General features: G+C 42.5%; 1 protein-coding gene across 4 annotated transcripts in view; it reads right to left on the bottom strand.

The window, feature by feature from the left end:
* Window positions 1–4,202: 4,202 nt before the first annotated feature.
* The window catches only part of MMD (monocyte to macrophage differentiation associated), a 29,419-nt gene continuing 12,583 nt past the window's right edge, over window positions 4,203–21,038 (bottom strand). The window contains exons 3-8 of one of the 4 annotated variants that reach the window (XM_055577576.1): window positions 20,253–20,413; window positions 16,750–16,824; window positions 15,130–15,231; window positions 12,961–13,030; window positions 7,007–7,308; window positions 5,964–6,157 (exon numbers count right to left, since the gene is read on the bottom strand). In XM_055577576.1, coding sequence (XP_055433551.1) covers window positions 6,115–6,157; window positions 7,007–7,308; window positions 12,961–13,030; window positions 15,130–15,231; window positions 16,750–16,824; window positions 20,253–20,413 — 753 coding nt within the window. In that variant the 3' untranslated portion in view covers window positions 5,964–6,114. Of the gene's footprint in view, window positions 6,158–6,945; window positions 7,309–12,960; window positions 13,031–15,129; window positions 15,232–16,749; window positions 16,825–20,252; window positions 20,414–21,038 lie in introns of all 4 variants that reach the window. The other 3 variants (XR_008713245.1, XM_055577577.1, XM_055577579.1) reach the window with 3 other exon arrangements.

Raw genomic sequence — 21,038 nt, 5'->3', positions numbered from 1 at the left:
GGTTCGATATCTGGGTTGGGAAGATCCCCTGGAGAAGGGAAAGGCTGCCCACTCTAGTATTCTGGCCTGGAGAATTCCCTGGACTGTATAGTTGGTGGGGTCTAAAAGAGTCGGACAGGACACAGCGACTTTCACTTTCACTTTGGGTAAACCCATTAAGAAAACTTTGACCCAGGGATTGCACTCTTGAGAATGAAAATGCCAAGACTCCAGGATCCCTGGGTTTAATCTGGCTCTGATACTTATCTTGAGCAAGGAAATTCATTTATCTGTGCTTGTTTTCTAATCTGTAAAATGGAGATAATAAAATTGTCTACGCATAAGGTTTTTTGTAAAGAGTGAGATAGTCCATGTAACTAGCACAGTACCAGTCCCCCAGACATAGAAAGTACTCAATTGTTTCTTATTATCTCAAAGACCCAGTCACAAACAGGGGCAAAACTTTATGCAAAGCTGTTCATACAGCACTGTTTACAGTAATGAAAAATCTGAATCTAAAACCCCTCAATTAGGTGAATGACTAAAACAGGCTGCATGTCTGGTCTGGAAAGATGATGGAGCCATTAAAAATGTTGGCTATGAAAGCTATGTAATAATTTTTTAAAATGTTTATAATATAATAAGCAGGAAAAAGCAGTTACATAATTGCATATGTGGCATATTTACAACTGTACAAATCAAGAACCAAATTCCTTAAATAGCGGGGAAAGAATGGCAGAAAATACACAATAATGCACTAGGATGAGCGGACTCCTTCTAATTGAGGGCAGTCTGCACTGAGGCTCACGGGTTGCAGAACCAAGTGTTATTTCAGTTTATTATTACATGCAGAGAAGAGGACCAGAGGGATGCAGGATAGGCAGAACAGCTTTTCAGACTTTTATGTTTAGTTCCAGTTGGAGGATAATTGCTTTACAGTGTCGTGTTTGTTTCTGCTGTGCAACGTGAATCAGCCAAAGGTATCCATGTGTCCCCTCCCTCTGGGAGTTCCCTCCCATCCCGCCGGCATCCCTCCCCTCTAGGTTCTTACTGAGCCCTGAGCTCCTGTGTTGTACAGAAGCTTCCTGCCAGCTGTCTGATCTCCACACCGTAGTGTCTATGTTTCAGTGCTACTCTCTCAGTTCGTCCCGCCCTCTCCCTGCCCTGCTGCATCCGCAAGTCTGCTCTGCATGTCCACACCTCCATCCCTGCCCCACAAACAGGTTCATCAGCACCACTTTTCTAGATTCCATATATATGTGTTAGTATACAATATTCCCCTCTTTCTGACTTAATAGGCTCTAGGTTCATCCACTTCAGTTCAACCGACTCAAATTTATTCCTTTTTATGGCTGAGTAATATCCCATTGTCTATATGCACCACAACTTCTTATTCATTCATCTGTTGATGGACAACCAGGTTGCTTCCGTGACCTGGCTATTGTAAATAGTGCTGCAACGAACATCGTGGTGCATGTGCCTTTTAAATGATGGGTAGTCGGTCCTCTGAACCCTTCGGTAGTCTAGCTTGGATTTTCCCTTATTTAGGACACACTGTCTCATGTTTCCACACCAGTTTCTCATCAACTTTTATTGTGGTCGCTATGAATGTTCTAGCAGACCCTCGGTCAGGGAAGCCAGTGAGGCCAAGGAACTGGAGTCAAGCCAGTCGGTGAGAGCCGCGTTGGCTTTCAGGGACCAGATCCACTGGGTATAACAAGTGTGTCCTGAAAACACTTTATGTTGTCTTTCTCGTGCAGGACACCACCCTCCAACCTGCCCCTCCCTTTCCACTCTCATCCCCAGGCCTCTTTCCACTTCTGCTGTGAGGGCGGCTCTGTGCTGCGGATGGAGCTGGGTGAGACTCAGCTCCTGCCTGCAGAAGGGTGGTCCTGGCCACAGAGAGGGCAGACAGACAAACGCTCCCCAGGGCAAAGGATGGGGCCACAAAGGGGCAGCGGTGCTGAGGCTCAACCGGGAGGGCGCATGGGGTCGGAGCCTGGGAGTGCTGGTGGAGGTCTGGACCCAGCAGATCCTTCCAAGCCAAGGAAGAGCGGGTACAAAAGCACAGGTACAAAGGCGCCATGAAGGCAAGATGTCATGGGGCTAGTCCGTGGGGTTCAGTCGGAGAGAGAATAAGGAAGAGTCAGCATGAAATTAAAAGACGCTTGCTCCCTCAAAGAAAAGTTATGACCGACCTAGACAGCATATTAAAAAGCAGAGACATTGCCAACAAAAGTCCATCTAGTCAAGGCTATGGTTTTTCCAGTAGTCATGTATGGATGTGAGAGTTGGACTTTAAAGAAAGCTGAGCGCCGAACAATTGATGCTTTTGAATTGTGTATTAGAGAAGACTCTTGAGAGTCCCTTGGATTGCAAGGAGGTTGAACCAGTCAATCCTAAAGGAAATCAATCCTGAATATTCATTGGAAGGACTGAGGCTGAAGTTGAAGCTCCAGTACTTTGGCCACCTGATGAGAACAGACTCATTGGAAAAGACCCTGATGCTGGGAAAGATTGAAGGTGGGAAGAGAAGGGATGACAGAGGATGAGATGGTTGGATGGCATCACCGACTCGATGGACATGAGTTTGAGTGAACTCCGGGGGTTGGTGATGGACAGGGAGGCCTGGTGTGCTGCGGTCCATGGGATTGCCGAGTCGGACATGACTGAGCGACTGAACTAAACTGAGCACGTGAAGAGGCCACAAGCCATAGGCAGCCTGAGCCGTGTACCGAGCCATACAGCCGTCAGTGGCAGTCCTGAAGCAGGGGAGAGACATCCTCATTCTTTCAGGGGGATGATGCTGGTAAGCGTGGAGGATGAGCTTGTCTATTGAGTGTGACCAGTGGCGGGTACACGAGGAAGTGGCCACAATAGTCTGAGAATTGTTCTCTAGGGCTTTATAGGGAGCTGCAGTGGGAAATGGGTTGAGGAACCAGATCAGGGAGCTGGGCCTGAGGTGGAGGTGACAGCTCTGGCTGCCTGGTTGAATCTGGGGGGTCGGCAGTCGGAGAAATCAAGGATGTAGACGGCTACGGCCATGCCATCAACCAGGATAAGATATTTCAGAGACATGGGTTTGGTGGGGGAATGAAGATGACCTCAGCTTGGGACCGGGTGAGGAAAATGTGCTGGAGGTGGGGAAGAGGCAGTTGATTAGAGAGGTCTGGCCTTCAGAAAACAGTTTAGGCTGGAGGTACTGATAAGGATTGATGCTTTCAAACTGGGGTGCTAGAGAAGACTCTAGAGTCCGTTGGACAGCAAGGAGATCCAACTAGTCCATCCTTTAGGAAATCAGTCCTGAATGTTCATTGGAAGGACTGGTGCTGAAGCTGAAACTCCAGTACTTTGGCCACCTGATGTGAAGAGCTGATTCATCTGAAAAGACCCTGATGCTGGGAAAGATTGAAGGCAGGAGAAGGGGACGATAGAGGATGAGATGGTTGGATGGCATCACTGACTCAACGGACATGAGTTTAAGCAAGCTCCAGGAGATAGTAAAGGACAGAAAGGCCTGGCATGCTGCTGTCCATGGGGTCACAAAGAGCTGGACACAAATGAGCGACTGAACAATTGATAAAGAAGGAGATACATGGAGTGAGCAGATGCTCCAGGAAGAGATGAGGTTACCCTGGTGGACTAGACAACAGAATTCTAAATAAAACCTCAAGACACCCAATCTTCAAATAGATTTGACAAAAGTTTGTGTGAGGGTTTATTGAGGTTCTAAACTGTGTGAAAATTGTTTTCTCCTGTCCCAGCTCCCTGAATGAGCACGAGGCAGGTAAGCCTGACTGTTTCCTACCCTGCAGAAGAGGGAGAATGAAATCAACACTCAGAGTTGTTACTCACTTACAGTATGTGTCTGCTTGGTAACAAAAAAGCGTGTAAGCTCAATCTTACAGGATATTATATAAACTAAACCGAAAGGCTTCTCTGGGTAACATCATTTATAAAATTTATAATCCTTATGCCCAGACTAGCATATTTTAAGCTGAAAATGTGGTTAAATGTTTGCACTGGTTCTAGCAATTCAATTATTAAAAAGTGGACTAGAAAATTCTAGATGACAGGGTACATTTGTTTTTCTTCCCATCCTGACTTTTCAAAAAAAAAAAGAGAGAAAAAAAGGCTAGTATACAAATTACATATGCTAGATGAGCTCAGGCGTTCAAAAATGCATTATCATTTTCACAGTCATCTAATTTAGAGACAGTGGAACAAGTCCAAGTAACAATTTTATTTTCGTCTACAGCACAATTTTTTACATACACTTTAGTGGTTTTGACAGTGGTACTTTTGAACAGACTTCAAATGAATCCACAAACGTTAATATACTTAAAATTAAATATACACAAAAAACAAGAGGCATCCAGATGTTCAGAGCCATGCAGAAGGGATGGTCTGGTTGGCGTTTTCACCGGGTACCTTGCCTGTTTGGGGTTGCAGAGAGTCGGACATGACTGAGCAACTGTCACTTTCACTTTTGCCTGTTTCAGAATTCATCAGCAAAAGGCAGTTCTTCTGCTCCTCATTCCCATATAACTTATCAAAGTCAGAGTTCTAAGCATACACACACACAAAATAAACCCTCCTTTAAGGCTACATCAGTACAAAATTTCAATGAACTGAATTCAATATACTGTCAAACTAACAATTCCAGTGATCTTACCCAATCACTAGAAAACAGGCAATATCAGCATCCGATCTAAATGCAAGATTATTTATTAAAACACCAACAGGAGATTAACCAAAAAGCAACTAATATGTTAATCTTAATATAAGACATTGAAGAAAAACCAAAAACAATATATTAAATATCACACCACTGAGCCAGGCTATAACTGATGGACAACAGACACATGAGTTTGTCAAACAGTGCTTTAAATACTTTTCTATGATAAAAAGTGTATCAGGAGATGCAAAGGAAAGGTAGAAATGTGAATTTATGCATTTAGTTCCACAACTTAAAATGACTATCAAACCCATAATATAAAGCTAAGTGACAATAACTTAACCACTGGGCACCAGACAGGCATGACCACTATTCACTGTAATTCACAGCGCTCTTCAGGAGTGTTCGGTGGACGGCCAAGCCAGCAATCCTGTCTTAATACAGACTGGATACTCCTCCTCTGTGGGAAGAGACCCCGAAGAAGTCATGGCAAAGGCAGAGAGAAAAAGTTCAACCTTTTGAAAAAGTTAGTGATATCAAAATGCTTTTCTTTCGCTGGGAAACTAAACTAGGTCAAATATGTGGCCCAAAGCAGCATGGAATTCAGAGTCAGAGGTTGGCAGGAAAGTTTTGGAAAAGTTGCAGCTTTTAAAAATTGGCAATCTCTCCATGCTTAATAAAACTATCAGAGAAGAGGTATAATGTTTGTTCATTTGTGGAATGTTGACAGATTGCTGCAAAAATTCACATGAATGAAGAACCGCACAGATGCACTTCAATGAAGTATTTTTTTAAAAATTTACAAAAAACTGAAGTTTCTATTTAAAAAATAACTACGTATGCCAAGATGAAACATGGTAAAAAGTAGTGTAATTTCTGGTCATGATTCTTTTAACAGCTAATGGGAAAGTGATAGAAATCATTTTCTCTTAAAAAGGAAGTTTTTTTATTGCACTGACTTTTACAATCTGACCTAGTAATTTAGAAAAATCATGTAGTAAAATCTGTAAAATTAAAATACAAAATTCTGGTTTGTAAACATCAGTTGGCCAAGTCTCTCCAGAGTCCTTCATGATAGTGGAATGGAATGAATAATTAACTCACTATCTCATTTACTTGCTGTGAGGGGGAAAATTCCAGAACACAGCTTTCACACTTTCACAGTAATTATATTCAAAAGATATAAAGGAAGTGAGTGCAGTTGTCTTCTTTTCTTCCTCTGTGCAATCTTCAGCTCTTATCCCACTCCTAAGTGCCATAACTGAAATAATACTGGTTTGGAGACGTAGTACAGATTGGTCATAAATGCCGCATAAAATCTGTAGGACTTCGATAAAGATATTTCCAAATGGCATAGTAATGCACTGCAGCCGCCGTGGCCACAAACAGGTGCCAGATGGCATGCGCAAATGGAATGATGCCATCGCTCTTGAAGAACACAACTCCCAGGCAATAAATTAAGCCCCCGCAGGCAAGTTCGTGAAGTCCATCCGTGTTGTTCTGTCAACAGAGGAAAAAAAATGAAAAGGTTTTGATGTTACTCTGATGACAGCCAAAACCATCCCTGCAAATGCCCCCTAAGTCTCCTGATTTTCCAGACAACAAAGCAGCTCTGCACAAACAGAATCCTTATCTGTACACATGAACTACACTTAAATCGACCTGGATTAACCTCGGAAATCGGCCGTCTGGATCTCACCAAGCAATCAGGTTATAGGTTCCAAGGCAAACAGCAGCATCTTCTGCTCATCTATAGCTTGTTTAAGCAGACTGCAATCGCATCTAAAATGAACGGTCATTCATTTGATAAAGTACAGTCCTTGGCTTTCATCTTTCTCTTGAGCAGCCTTCTTCCCTACTAAGGTACACTCAAGCCGCTCTGCTTATAATCCACATCTCCAGCACGGTTTTCACTCCCTTTGTCTTCCTCAAGCTCTGTTCTACACTAATCACTTTCCGCAGGTCCTCCTCTGTTTCTGTGAGCTTGTGGCTCCCTTACAGCTGACACAGCCAGAAGGAACATCATTGCTAGGAGTGACCTCTGAGATCATATAGCACAATACAGTTCCTAACCTTCTAGATGCACCAGGCCTTTTGTCTTTGTGCTTGGGAGTGTTCTAGCACAGCAGGAAATTAACAGCCAGGTGTGCTTTAGCACAAAAAGGAGACTTTATAAAGTACTCTTGGTTTTCAAAGCCCTTGACTCATCTGTAAGATGAGACCAGGCTGTGTGAATGGCAGGTGAAGAGAACAGAGGCAGGGCTCAAGATGCTGATGGACAAACTCACGAGGGTTTCTGGAGACCAGAACAGGGAGGTCTCCGGTTCCGCAGGGTGAGTGGGAACCTACAGCAGCTTGTGGCCAGGCCTTGGAAGGGACAACAGTGTGGGTGTTCTGGAGGCCTGGGCCCTGCAGCCTTGGGAGCCTTGGAGCAGGGCCCTGCAGAAGTCCAACAGGGAGGGGACTGGGGGGCCCCGGTGCGTGGGCTGCCTGTGCCGAGGTGAGGGCGACGGCCACAGTGGACACAGAGCCAGGTGTGAGGACCCAGGCCGGGGGCGAGGGCCAGCCCCATCTTCAAAATTCACATAGGCACCGTGGTGTTCTGCAGGATCAAACAATGAGGAAGGAGACTTCTCAGATTGCTCCTTTACCTTGGTAAGATGGGACATGAGTCAGATTTCATTTTCTTTAAAAAGTAAAACACAGCAAAACAAAACACCAGACACATGTATTATTTCCTAGAGGTTATAGAGCAATTAATATCCATTATTAAGAGTACATCATAAGAAATGCTGGGCTGAAAGAAGCACAAGCTGGAATCAAGATTGCCGGGAGAAATATCAATAACCTCAGATATGCAGATGACACCACCCTTATGGCAGAAAGCCCAAGAAGAACTAAGGAGCCTCTTGATGAAAGTGAAAGAGGAGAGTGAAAAAGTTGGCTTAAAGCTCAACATTCAGAAAACAAAGATCATGGCATCTGTTCCCATCACTTCATGGGAATTAGATGGGGAAACAGTGGAAACAGTGGCTGACTTTATTTTTTTGGGCTCCAAAATCACTGCAGATGGTGACTGCAGCCATGAAATTAAAAGATGCTTACTCCTTGGAAGGAAAGTTATGACCACCCTCGATAGCATATTCAAGAGCAGAGACAGTACTTTGCCAACAAAGGTCCGTCTAGTCAATGCTATGGTTTTTCCAGTGGTCATGTATGGATGTGAGAGTTGGGCTGTGAAGAAAGCTGAGTGCCAAAGAATTGATGCTTTTGAACTGTGGTGTTGGAGAAGACTCTTGAGAGTCCCTTGGACTGCAAGGAGATTCAACCAGTCCATCCTAAAGGAGATCAGTCCTGGGTGTTCATTGGAAGGACTGATACTAAAGCTGAAACTCCAATACTTTGGCCACCTCATGCGAAGAGTTGACTCATTGGAAAAGACCCTGATGCTGGGATGGCAGGAGGAGAAGGGGACGACAGCGGATGAGATGGTTGGATGGCATCACCAACTCAATGGACATGAGCTTGAGTGAACTCCAGGAGTTGGCAACAGACAGGGAGGCCTGGCATGCTGTGATTCATGGGGTCGCAAAGAGTCGGACACGACTGAGCGACTGAACTGAACTGAACTGAATAATACAAAATTCCCTGTATACATGTATTAGGGACATTTTCCTTAGAGAGGGTTAGGTTTTCCTAACAGAGGGTTAGGATTCTTACAGGAGCATCTGACCCCTCATTGAAGAGTCACTCATCTAACATAGCCTCCTTATTTTAGAGATGAAGAGACTAAAGTCAGAGAGATAAGTACTGCTTTATCAACTTTCAAAGAACCAGAACATGGTTAATCTTAAAACCAGATTATGTCTGCTTCATTATCAACACCATTACTGTGTTTCTATGTCCCCATTAAACGTTTGAAACATTCATTTAATCTTCATAACCCTAAATTAAGTATTTTTATCCCAACTACACAGATGAGAAACCTGGAACACACAAAGGATAAACAATTTGCCCACAGCCATGGAGCCTTTAAGTACCAGAATCAGGATTTGAATCAAGACCAGGGTGTTTTGTTTCCTGAAGTTACATTCCTTTTTTTAGGGAGGGAGGGAGGTCTTTTAAAGACTGATGATTCATTTATATAGTGTAATGCATAGATATTAAGTGGACTGTAAGGTTTTGTGAAATGCACACTTTTATGTAATTCATATCACCCCTATGAAGATATACAAATATCCTAACACTCCAGAAAGTTCTTTGGTGACCCTTCCCAATCCTAGACAACCCCTTCCACTAAGGCAACCACTGTTCTTGTTGCTATTACCACAGACTAAGCCTCTCCATTCTAGAAGCTCACATAAATGGAATTATATTCTATGCACAGTTCTGCGTCTGGCTTGCTTCTTTTTTGCTCAATATAATATTTTTGGTGCTAGTGATAAAGAACTCGCCTGCCAATGCAGGAGATGTAAGAGATGCGGGTTCGATCCCTGGGTCAGGAAGATCCCCTGGACAAGAAAACGGCAACCCACTCCAGTATTCTTACCTGGAAAATCTCATGGACAGAGGAGCCTGGTGGGCTACAGTCCATGGGGTTGCAGAGTCAGACATGACTAAAGCGACTTAGCTGGCAAGTGTGCACATGTATGCATGCTGGTGCTAATGTCATTCATTCCTTTCTATTACTTGGCATTTCATTAAGTTTTAATATCCTTTCCATTTGGGGGCTATCATGAATAAAATTTAATCCTTAAACTGTTTTACAAGTCCTTTTGTAGATACATGTTTTCATTTTTGCTGAACTATAAATGTGTGCTTAATTTTATAATAAACTGCTAAGCAAATTACTAAAGTGGTTACATTTTATATTTTCCAAAACAATGAATTGAGGCTCTAGTTATTTCACATCCTTGTTGGTATTTGGTGGCCTCAGCCTTTTTAATTTAACTATTCAGTATGGTGTGGTGGTAAGCTTTTAATGTTCATTTCCCTGATTTCAGAGATGACTGGTGACCTTTTAATGTTCATTTCCCTGATTTCAGAGATGACTGGTGACATTGAGCAGTTTTTCAAGGGTTTACTGGATACTTGTATCTCTTTCTCTTTTTATTATTGATTTAGAGTGCTACAGTGTTTGGTACATATCCTTTGTCAGATACATATAGAGAAACCAAATTTCTCCCAGCCTGAGGCCTGACTGTTCGAGTTCATTGATCTTTTCTTCTGCAGTATCCCATCTGTTCTTAAATTCCTCCAATACATTTTTTTTTTCAACATATAGTTTTCAGATCTAGAATTTTCATTAGGCTCTTCTTGCTTATCTAGCAATATTTGTTTAGTTAATGGATGCCAAGAGTACAGCTTTTGTTGTTTTCCAAACGTGGAGTTTGTTCTGCCATTTATTTACTACAGGATCAACTTTATCCTTTGAGGTTTCTGGGCTTTGTTATGGGACTGCCGCAGCTTTATCTAAGATGTGATCTTGTTAGGGTCAATGCAATACTTCTTTTGCTCTGCGTGGTCTCTCCATTCTGGCTGGTTGGAACTCTGGGATCTCCAGTACTGGGCTCATTCAGGAATATCCACTTACTTCACAGCCTTTCAACAGCTATCTCCAACCAGGGTATGCAGTGTCTTGCCCAGCACAAATGCCTCTTAGTATTTGGGCAAGGGCACAAGGAAATCCCTTTGCAGATTTCTGGAGACTCTTCTCTGTGAAGCTCCCTCATCTCCAGGACCCTGCCCCAGCCCAGTGAGCTGAATTGTTGGTTTGTTTCCTCCACCCAGATGGCTGCTCCTGGACTCTACTTTCTTTCACTGTAGTTTGGAAAGCATTCCAAACAGGGAGAAAACTGCAGTGCATTTGAAGCTCATCTTGGTTTCTCTCTCAAGAATCATAGTCCTGTATGTCTGTGTCCAATGCCAAAAAATTGTTGTTCATGCACTTTTATAGCATTTTTATAGCTCTTTGTGGTAGAAGGGTAATTCTGACACTCGTTATTCTGACTGCAACACCAAAGGTTTGAGTCTTTATCATCTGTGCTGTTCCTGTTCCTTCAGATGCCTGGTTCCTTTTGACCTGGTCTCTGCTCACCGGTTTCATCACAGAACTTGTGTCACCTGCACGGTCACAGCCCTCACATGTCTATGCACATTCAGACGCTGCTTCCCTGTGCCCGGGCCTCCCTCCACGCTGGGTCCGTCTCCGTGCCACCTGCGCCACTCTTCCGCCTCTTGGCTCCTGTCTGTCCTTCTGCATCAGCGTGAATAGCATTTCCTCGGGTATTCTGTCAGGCCCTCCCAGAGTAGGCTGCACTTTCCCCAAAGCCTTATAAAACTTGATGACCACTTCTTATTTTATATGAATGGTCTTTTTCTGCTTGATTCTAAGTTCTATCAGGGCAAGGGTGGGGATTTTCCTGTTCGATAAACGTGAGCAGTAGTCACCTGTTATTGTGCCACTTGAAAATGTCCATGAAAGATTTACGCTAGTAAAAATACTGGATAAACTTGCTTTTACGATACCCAGAGGCAATTTACTTGAAGCTTCACTCTAACGATTAGTAACCTATCACACAGACCTTGCTCTGGGTGTCCTCAATTGCCTTCCAGGCAGATTTTCTCACTTCTGTCTTTCACCTCCCTCCTCTCACCATTCCCTGATGCCTTTACCAACTAAACTATATATATTTTTGGTGCAAGGTAAATTACTAAAGCCATTATAAATCTCATATCTCAAAGAACATATCTCGTTACAGTCTCATAAAACATACCCTTTGAAAAAACACATGCAAACATAAATCCTAAATCTTTTACAGGCATTTTTGTGACCAGGGTGAAAACTATACACAGCAAAATTCTTACAAAGTGCCTGTGAGCTCAGGAGTGAAATTAATTACAGGTACATTTCTAACCCTTGCAGGCTAAGAAGAGAGTTCAACTAAACAAACCATGACTTCCTTAATTAATACAGTAGCCAGTGCCCCAAAATGCAGAGTATAGACTGGAAATACACAAGCTAAAGGCACAAGTGAGCAGTGGGTGGGATTGTGAGGTCGTTACGTTATTGTTCCAAACTGACAAATACACATGGATTTCTCAACAACTGATTAGTCTGACTCCTACAGGTAATGCCACATTTTCACTCAGTAAAGTCCCCAAAGGACAATTTCAAGCAAAGTTAAAAAAAAAAAAAAAGCACTTTCCTAGGAAAGAGAAATAATACAACTTAAAAGCAAGTGAAAGGAAATGTAAGAGTGAAGGGATTCAAGAAATATCCAATAAAATGTTGAGCCAAATGACCTTTTGAAGTCCTTCCAATGCTTAAATTTTAAGAAGTCATTAATTTAACTGTTTACAATAGCCAAGACATGAAAACAACCTAAATGTTCATCAACAGAGGAATGAATAAAGAAGATGTGGTACATACATACAATGGAATATTACTCCACTATAATTGAGTAATATTTTTAATATTACAAGCCATTAAAAAGAATGAAATAATGCCATTTGCAGCAACATGGATGGACCTGGAGATTGTCATACTGAGTGCAGTAAGTCAGAGGAGAAATACTGTATGACGTCCTTTATATGTGCCATCTAAAAAGAAGTGAAACAAATGAACTTATTCACAAAATAGATACAGACCCACAGACTCAGAAGAGGAAGTTATGGCTGCCAGGAGGGGAGGATGGCAGGAAGGGACAGTGAGGGAGTCTGAACTGACATGCACACACTGTTATATTTAAAATGGACAACCACAAGGCCCTACTGTACAGAACAGGGAACGCTGCTTGATGTCATGTGGCAGCCTGGATGGGAGGGGAGACTGGGGGAGAATGGATGCATGTGTATGCAGAGGTGCTTTGCTATGCAGCTGAAACTATCACAGCATTGTTAACTAACTATCCAATATAAAATAAAAAGATTTTTTAAAAATTTAAAAATTTGCCCTTGTCCATGGATTTAGGTTTAAGACACTAAGTAACTTAAAAAATTCCCACCTTCACATTATCTCACACCTCTTTGGGTAAAGGGTGGGAGTGGGGTTATCTCCAAGAACAAATACAGCAGATTACCATATGGAAGGAGACCCTTGGATATATAGCTTTTCCAAACTGCAGACAGCAAGCAGTCCAAGTTGTGGCACTTTGTAACTTATATATTTTTTCTTTTGAGTCTCTAATAGGCATATTATAACTTCAGAAATAAAAGCTACAGATTGTATCTATAGACATATTAAAAGTCACAGTGATTGGAAAGAAAATACGGTGAAATAACTAAATTATGAAGAAACTTACCATTGATGTTACCACCAAGGCAGGAGAAAAGCCCATTGTGAGATAGAAAAAGAGCTCAATCACCTTATACCTGCAGAAGAGAAATGTGTTAATATAATTTACCTATTCCTACAACACTTAAACCATTTCCTTGCCATTTTTTTCTTTTGAAAAACAAATGTAAACTCTTAATGAAATGTATTTTCCCTACAGGAGACCATTAAGCCTCTAACTGAAATACTGTAGTTGAGTATAACAATGAACGAATATTTCTTTCAGGATTGTTGTTGTTTAGTCATTAAATCCTATCTGACCCTTCTGTGACCCCATGGACTCTAGCCCTCCTGGCTCCTCTGTCCATGGGATTCTCCAGGCAGGAATACTGGAGTGGGTTGCCATTTCCTTCTCAAGGGGATCCTCCTGGCCCAGGGATTGAATCTGCATCTCCTGCATTGGGAGGTGGATTCTTTACCACTGAGCCACCAGGATTGATAAGGCATCAAATTCTACATGCTACATGGAAAATGTTCTTTGCCCAAAGTTATCACTGAATCCAATTAACCATGCACCTTCCCTTTCTAATCCCAGTGTTTGCCTTCACCATCATTCCAATTAATCACTATAAGACACTGAGATTATGAAGCTGCACAAGGAACAGCTTGGCGCCTCCTCTATCAGTGGCAAAGGGATGGGAGCCTTAAAGAACTACGGGAATGTGTTTCTGATGGTCTATTTTGTATCTGCACAAACTCTTAATTTGTAAGGTTCATCACCTTAGATGCAGATTATTTGAAAATGCTAAAAAAAACACACTGTACTGAAATTCAAGTTATATTTGTGCCTAGTCAAACTACACTTTAAGTTTCTCGAAGGCAAGGACCAAAGTATATTTATGTTTGGATCTGCAGGGCCTAGAACAGTATGTGGCACCATTAGGATTTCCCTAATACCTGCCAAACCAAATGGCCAAGGGTGGCTCGCACCTCGTTCTTAGTGTTTTGCTCAAAGTCCACCAGGAAGTGGTCATATCAGGGGACTGGGGAAGAGTGTGGGTTTGGTTTACATCAGAAGGCCTGAAACAGGAGAAAAAATAGTTGTCTTACTTTACTTCCTATTTTATCCAAGGGTATAAATTAGGGGTTTGAGTCTGAGAAGCAAACTGTTCCCTTGGATATATATATATAATGCATAACACCACTCAGAATTGCTAATTATGGTCAAAAATGCACTTAAGTGAATTTCAAAGTTACAGAGAAGTTAGCTAAAACTACTATTTTCTTCTGAAAAGAGAAAACAATTTATTACTTTGTGACAAGCACATGTTATATTCAATTCTGAGGGCCATTCTGCCAAAAACAATAGATAAGGAATTTAATAAACTGTATCCAAATAAATGATTTCATGGTCGTGAGTTTCTCAAGTTCAGGCATATGAAATGATGAAAAGAGCCATGGACTAGGAACTAGGCCACTTGGGTCCTAATTCCAGATGTGTCACTGATTTCATGTATGTACTAAATGTTCTCAGTTTTCAAGCATGAAGCAGAAATAGATGACTTGAAGGTCTCTTCTAGAACTAAGATGCTAAATTTCAATAAGCTTTCTTTTTATATTGCTTCACACACTAGGACCTTTGAATACCAGGTTAAAAAAAATGTGTTCCATGGTGAGGATACTAAGAGTTTGTATACCCTTTCAAACATCCCCCTTCCCAGGAGTCTTGGGTTGAACAGCCACTGGGTTCCTAACTAGGTTAAGTGTTATGCTGAGGGCTTAGTATCGATTATCTTCAACCTTCCTAGAAACTTAGAAAAGCAGTTATTTTTCTCATGTGGTAACTGTAAGTCACAGAGGATCAGGCTAGTTTGTAGATACAACTAGTCTGGCTGAGGATGTGAAGTGAAGTCAGACTCATTTCAGAGTCGGAACTGAACTGCCGTTGCAGATGAGGGAGAAGGCTACCCTGTCCTTCAGCTACATCATGTTACACAGGCACCATTCATTTGTCTACAGCAATCTGTCCACTAGTGATATAGAGCAAATGGTTCTGAAGATTTATTAAAACAATATATATTCTGTTTATGTATTTCTACTATTTTGAAGTACAAATGTAAAGTAAATCATACTGTAATGTAGATAAAATTTAGGAAGTTAATTTTAAAGGTATTAAATGTAAATTATTTTCTCTTACTTTTCATGGTAGAGAAATACATAAATGGTTCCTCCAGCTGCCATGAGCCAGATAAACCAACGCATATGAGATGCCAGGGGTCCAAGTTCACGGAGATTTAACCTAAAAATGTAAACATGACAACAGAGAACAGAAGTGATAAATGAAAGGAATTCATAAAACCTGTGTTTTCCTCTAGTCCTGAAAACTGAGAGAGAAGGTATGAGGATAAGACCAGAAAGAAAAAGCACTCAACATGTGGTGGAGGTATTTGGGCAACTGGGGTAAAAATTAATAACTTAAAGAGACATGTACAGGTGAGCCCCAGCACACCGCGACACCGGACTTTCCTGATTAGGCGGGCTGCTGCAGAGGCCACTCGCCTTCTCACTCCTGACCGTGTACTTTAGAGCAGACTGTTTACAAAGATTACTGAGAACAAAACCCTCAACTGGATCCCACACACACAACAGATACCTAATATACAGACCAAGTATCTCTGCCAAGAGAAAACATCGGAAGAATTAGCCCAACATACGTCATGTAAGATATTTTGTTAGAATTTAACCATGGACTCCTGTGAAGCCTGAACTTAAAATGCTACAAATTCATCTGTACTAAATTCTGATTAAGAATAGATATGGGGGGGAAAAATGTTATTCTGAATGACTATTACTACAAAATTAATATTTCCAAATGGAAAAGGTACCATATGCATATCGAAGACTTACATGTGAACAAACTGTTTATTGTAATATTTGTTTCCTCAGTCTACATTTAAAATTTTTATTTACTTATTTTAAATTGAGGTATACTTCACAAAAGCCTCCAAGTATTCTCGCTCCAATATGATGCAGACCTATAATTTAGTAACAGGTACTGGGGAGAGACAGCACTTACTTTTTACTACAACACATAATTAGGTTTCTTTTGAATGACGGATGCTACATTAGTCAGAATCCAGAGACCGGGTGTTTCTAATGACTATAGTAGTTGACGGCATAATATGAATTTCCGAGTGGTTAAAACTGGACCATACCGTGGTAGAGGAAAACTAATTTTTCTTTAATTATGGATTCAAAACAGCACAAGACTCTATCTTGTCTATACCGAAAAGACAGGAAGAACCAGGACACTGAACTGAATACCAGGCATTTTAAATAGCTAACTAATTAGGCTAGCTCTCTTATTCACATAGCTGAAGAAATGAGAGACGCACTCCATATATAGTAGCTACTCTGCTGTGAAGACAAGCAGTGTGAATTTCAAAAGTTAGCTTGTTTTCTTTACATATATATAGCATTTCCATTTAAACAATTAGATGTCCAAGTATTCGGAATAGCAGAAGCACAAAGAAAGAACATGGAAGGCAAAGGTAATCTATTTCCAAAGTGAGCCTGCTACCTCCACACGACTTTGTAGCACTTCTCTCAAACATTCCAGGGCAGATATGTATTCTGAGTGTCAGCAACCTTGTTTCCTTACAATCTGCAAGCTGACTCAAGCAAATCAAAATGGGAAAGGAAAAAAACCCATGTATGTATGTTTTTTGGGGTGGAGGGCGGGGACAGGAAGACAGGAGGGAAGAAGGACTGAGAATTCTCTCATAAAAATGCTGTCTTCAGAAAAACTGAATCTTACCACGGAGCGTAAGACGCAGCAATGAAGAAATAGATGACCATTCTATCGCACATGTGAAACCAATGCTCCACTGTCCTGTGGGGGCAAACACATCAGACACAGTTCTCAGAAAATTGTAAGGCTGGAAGTAGGGGTTACCACTCCGCTATGCCACGACTGCCACTCTTGTTCCTAGTTCTCATGGCATACACAAATGGGCTTTCAAAGTCACATGGCTTTCATTTTTTTTTAATAAGATGAAGCCACAAATAAAAGCTTTATTATTAAGATTACACATACCAAAGATCCTCTCCATGTAAGAACCCCACAACAATCAGAAACTCTGAAACTGTTAAACAATAACAAACAAAATCTGTGCTTTCTGATGTTTTCCATTTCTTTTAGATCCCATCTAACAGGAAAATGAAGTTCCCCGAGGACAGACCACCTCTCAACCCCTATCATGGTGCAGGGCACAAACCTGTGAGGGCTCAGTAAAATACTCCCTAAAGCCACAGTCTTTTTAGAATGTCTCTGAAGCAGCCTTTATTCCAAGTACCTTAATGCAGACAATAAGTTGCAATAAAGCAAATTTAGAAACTAATTTAGGAACAGCAATGACACAAACAAGGGGAAAAAAAAAAATGGTTATCTGCTGTCCAGAGGGTAGCCGCCTGCGCTTCTAAGCAAGTTTTCTCCTGCAACTGAAGGGTCAGGAAGTGTACAACAATCTGGCTCCCCGAGGTCTATTCACAGAGCGGATAAGATAGGATCTGCCCTTCACTGAGGGAACGTAAAAAGTACAAATGCACTGCACTGTCTTTAATCCACTTTCAGCCCAAGTGGTGGACACGACGGCTTGGTGGTTCAGCAGCATTAGACCTGCCTCACCACACAGCCTGCGGTGGCCAGGGCAGGCCGAGGGTGTTCAGCCCGTCAGTGCTGGTCACTACATTCATGTTCTCAAGCCTGCCTGCCTTTCAGAATCGTCCGGGGAAGCTACAATACAGTGACAAACTCGAAGCCAGCAGATCCCGACTTAACAGGGCTAGAAGATGAGGCAGAAGGTGGAGGGAAGAGGGGAATCTCTTTCTTTAACTGCTTGGACGACTGTGATTCTGAGCCAGTTCTGGGGCCTTTCTAATTCTGCTTTCCAGACGGTGGCAGCACCCAAAGTCAAGCTGCAGCTTGTTCAAGACCCACCCCGCAGGGACTGCCCTGCCGGCCCAGGGCTGCTGCCAGCACGCGGGGCCCGGGCTGAGCCCTGGCGTGGGAACTAGACCCCACCTGCCACAACTAAGAGTTCATCTGCGGCAGCTAACACCTGGTGCAGCCAAAAAAATTAACAAATGAATAAAATATTAAAAAAATAAAACCCCACCACCTGCCTCTCTGACACTCACCCTCCAGAAACAACATCTCTATCGAGTGACGTATAAGCATTAAATGAGACGATGCGGCCATGTGATTAGCACAGCACCCAGCACATAGTAGGTACTTAACCAATGCTCATTCCCTTCCTTAAATTAAGGATATACTGGGATATTTTTAAGAATTAATGCAATTAAAATAAATAAAATTCCACCCGCAGCTTACGATTCTAGCAGTGCTATTACAAGGTTCGAGAGAGACTGGTTTCTCTTTCACCTTCTTCTCAGGCCTTGGCAGGGAGGCCCTGAATACTGAAGCAGGTACCTACAACGCTTTATTGATTCAGAAATCTAGACAGCAAAGCCAAGTCAGACAAGGCAATCACAGGCACTGCACTATGCCAGAAAGATAATGAAGTGCTCTGGCCTCTGTGACGGTGTGTCCTGAAGAGTCAGGATAGGTACTTTTGAGGCATGCTTCTGAGTGTGTCCCTGGGCTCCTTCATGATTCAACGCTGTGGTTTTATTTTAAGCTCAGGGAACTGTCAGCTTCTGGGTAAAGGTAGCAGACTACAAACTATAAGCAATCATGTGAAGGGTGTGGTGGAAGTAAACCTCAGGACCGGAGTCAGAGGACCTGGGATGATCAGATTCTGTTGCAATCAATGACTCAGGCAAGTCAGGGAGCTTCTCTGGGTCTCAGTTTCCCCAGGTGAAAATGATGGGTCTTGGACTAGATGTTCCTTAAGGATCCTTCTTGGAGAAGGCAATGGCACCCCACTGCAGTACTCTTGCCTGGAAAATCCCATGGACAGAGGAGCCTGGAAGGCTGCAGTCCACGGGGTCGCTGAGGGTCAGACACGACTGAGCGACTTCACTTTCACTTTTCACTTTCATGCATTAGAGAAGGAAATGGCAACCCACTCGTGTTCTTGCCTGGAGAATCCCAGGGATGGGGGAGCCTGGTGGGCTGCCACCTATGGGGTCGCATGGAGTCAGACATGACTGAAGTGACTTAGCAGCAGTAAGGATCCTTCTGGTTCTAAAACTCTGATCTTTAAATGTGAGGAAACTAGTAATCATCTCATCACTAGCAGAATCCTAAATCCTGCTTTTAAATAAAGCATATCTTTTTAATGTTAGATTGTCCAAATAGCTTGAGATTTCTTTAACATTCTATAAAACCAAAAATTACCTTCTAATATTACACTAAATCACTTTTGGTCTGTTCAAAATCCTCCTGAGAAGAAATTTTGCCCTTTGGGGTTGTACAGATTCTATTTCATAAGCAACTAAATGGTGTGCTCTACCTTTGTATTCTCCCAAATTAACTCTTCACTCAAAGGATGATTGCTTTTATGTTCTTCTCATTGGGAGGTGAGGGACCACAGTATTGTTTGGAAAGCGTTTAATAGCTAATAAGTAGCAACATATGTGTGTTTTGTTTGAGTAGATACACTGGATCTAATTCTGAAAGCTGAACTTCGCAAAACAGTAACCTGAGCTGTAATATACCTGCAGTATAGCTGCAGTGATAGTAATTTTCAGTCACCCTCACATGCATCATCTCATTCACCTATCACAACAGTCTACCAGTCGGGAATTACCATTCTCATTTTAGTGATGAGGAAACTGAGGCTACATGAGGCCAGGTTGCAGGGCTGGGACTGAAAACGCAACTGATGAGTCCAAGCCCAGGGTCCTGCCCACCACCCCGCAGCTGCAGTGGAGAACAGGCGTCAGGGTTCCACACTGTCAGTCCTAGGGAAGCAATGTGGGTTGGTTTGGTTGTTGGTTGGTTGGGTTTTATTTTGGCTGAGCAGCAAGGCTTGCAGGATCCCTGACCAGGGACTGAACCCGGGGCTCCAGCAGTGAGGGTACAGAGTCCTAACCAGTGAACTGCCAGGGAATTCCCAGCAATGTGGTTTTGTTTGTTTTCTGAACAAAGACCCGCTTTTTAAAGATACACATGGGGGGTCCTCAAACTCCTTCCAATCCATAGAAAATTTCCTGAGCAATGAATGGGATAGTTGAGTCTACCAGGAAGGGAAATGTCCACTCTTTGCCTCAGCTGCCCAAAGCATGCCAGCAGGAAAGGCCAACCTGAACCAGTGATTCTGTGTGATCTGTTGAAACAGCTGCCATTCACGGTACCTTAAGTGGCTCTTTTTCCATGCTACGATGTGAAATACTGTGGAAACGATGAAGAGGGCACAGAGGCCCATTCCATAAATCCAAGCTGTTATCTTTTCCCAGCAGTCATCAGAGAGCCGGTGAAGGAGGGCACTGCCCACAATGGCCGGAACAATGAGGAACTGAGAGAGGGAAATAAAAATAAATATTCAGTAAAACACTGAATTGAGAGCTATTAAAAATACCCAGGTTTATGAGGGACAACTTTAGGAAGATCACTTTAAAACACACATCTCCTTTCCCGGATAATTAGAACAAGAACCAGATGAAGCTGACGTTTTGCTGCGCTGAGAACAGGTGCTGTGTTTAGGGCCCGGAACCTGTGCCGGCCAGTGGGGACATGGTCAGGCAGCAAAATTACTCAACTGTTGCAAAACAGACGTCCTTTATCCTAATTTCGCTACCAAGCACGTACCCAGATTTCCCAGGGATGACTTGATCTTGAGATAGTCTTTCCTGTTTCCCCAAAGTGCTACTGAAAGCCCAAATTTCAGCAAAGGGTAACTAAACGAATTAAATCAGTGCGTATAACGCACATACCACACTCAAATCATTTGTCCCATCATATGTCCTCATTTCTAGTCGGGATGTCTACATTCCACCAGTTTGGGGGCTACTGTAGAGTGAAAAGGGGTGAAAGGGTCTTTGCATTATCTCATTTTTTGAGATTCATTTACCTATTTGGCTGTGCCAGATCTTGGGTGCAGCATGCGCGATCTAGTTTCCCAACCAGGGGTTGAACCCAGG

Source organism: Bubalus kerabau, chromosome 4 (genome assembly GCF_029407905.1).
Source record: "Bubalus kerabau isolate K-KA32 ecotype Philippines breed swamp buffalo chromosome 4, PCC_UOA_SB_1v2, whole genome shotgun sequence".
In the NCBI taxonomy this organism is placed as follows: Eukaryota; Metazoa; Chordata; class Mammalia; order Artiodactyla; family Bovidae; genus Bubalus; species Bubalus kerabau.
Note: the sequence above shows the minus strand (reverse complement) of the source record. Positions and strands in the feature narration are given on the sequence as shown.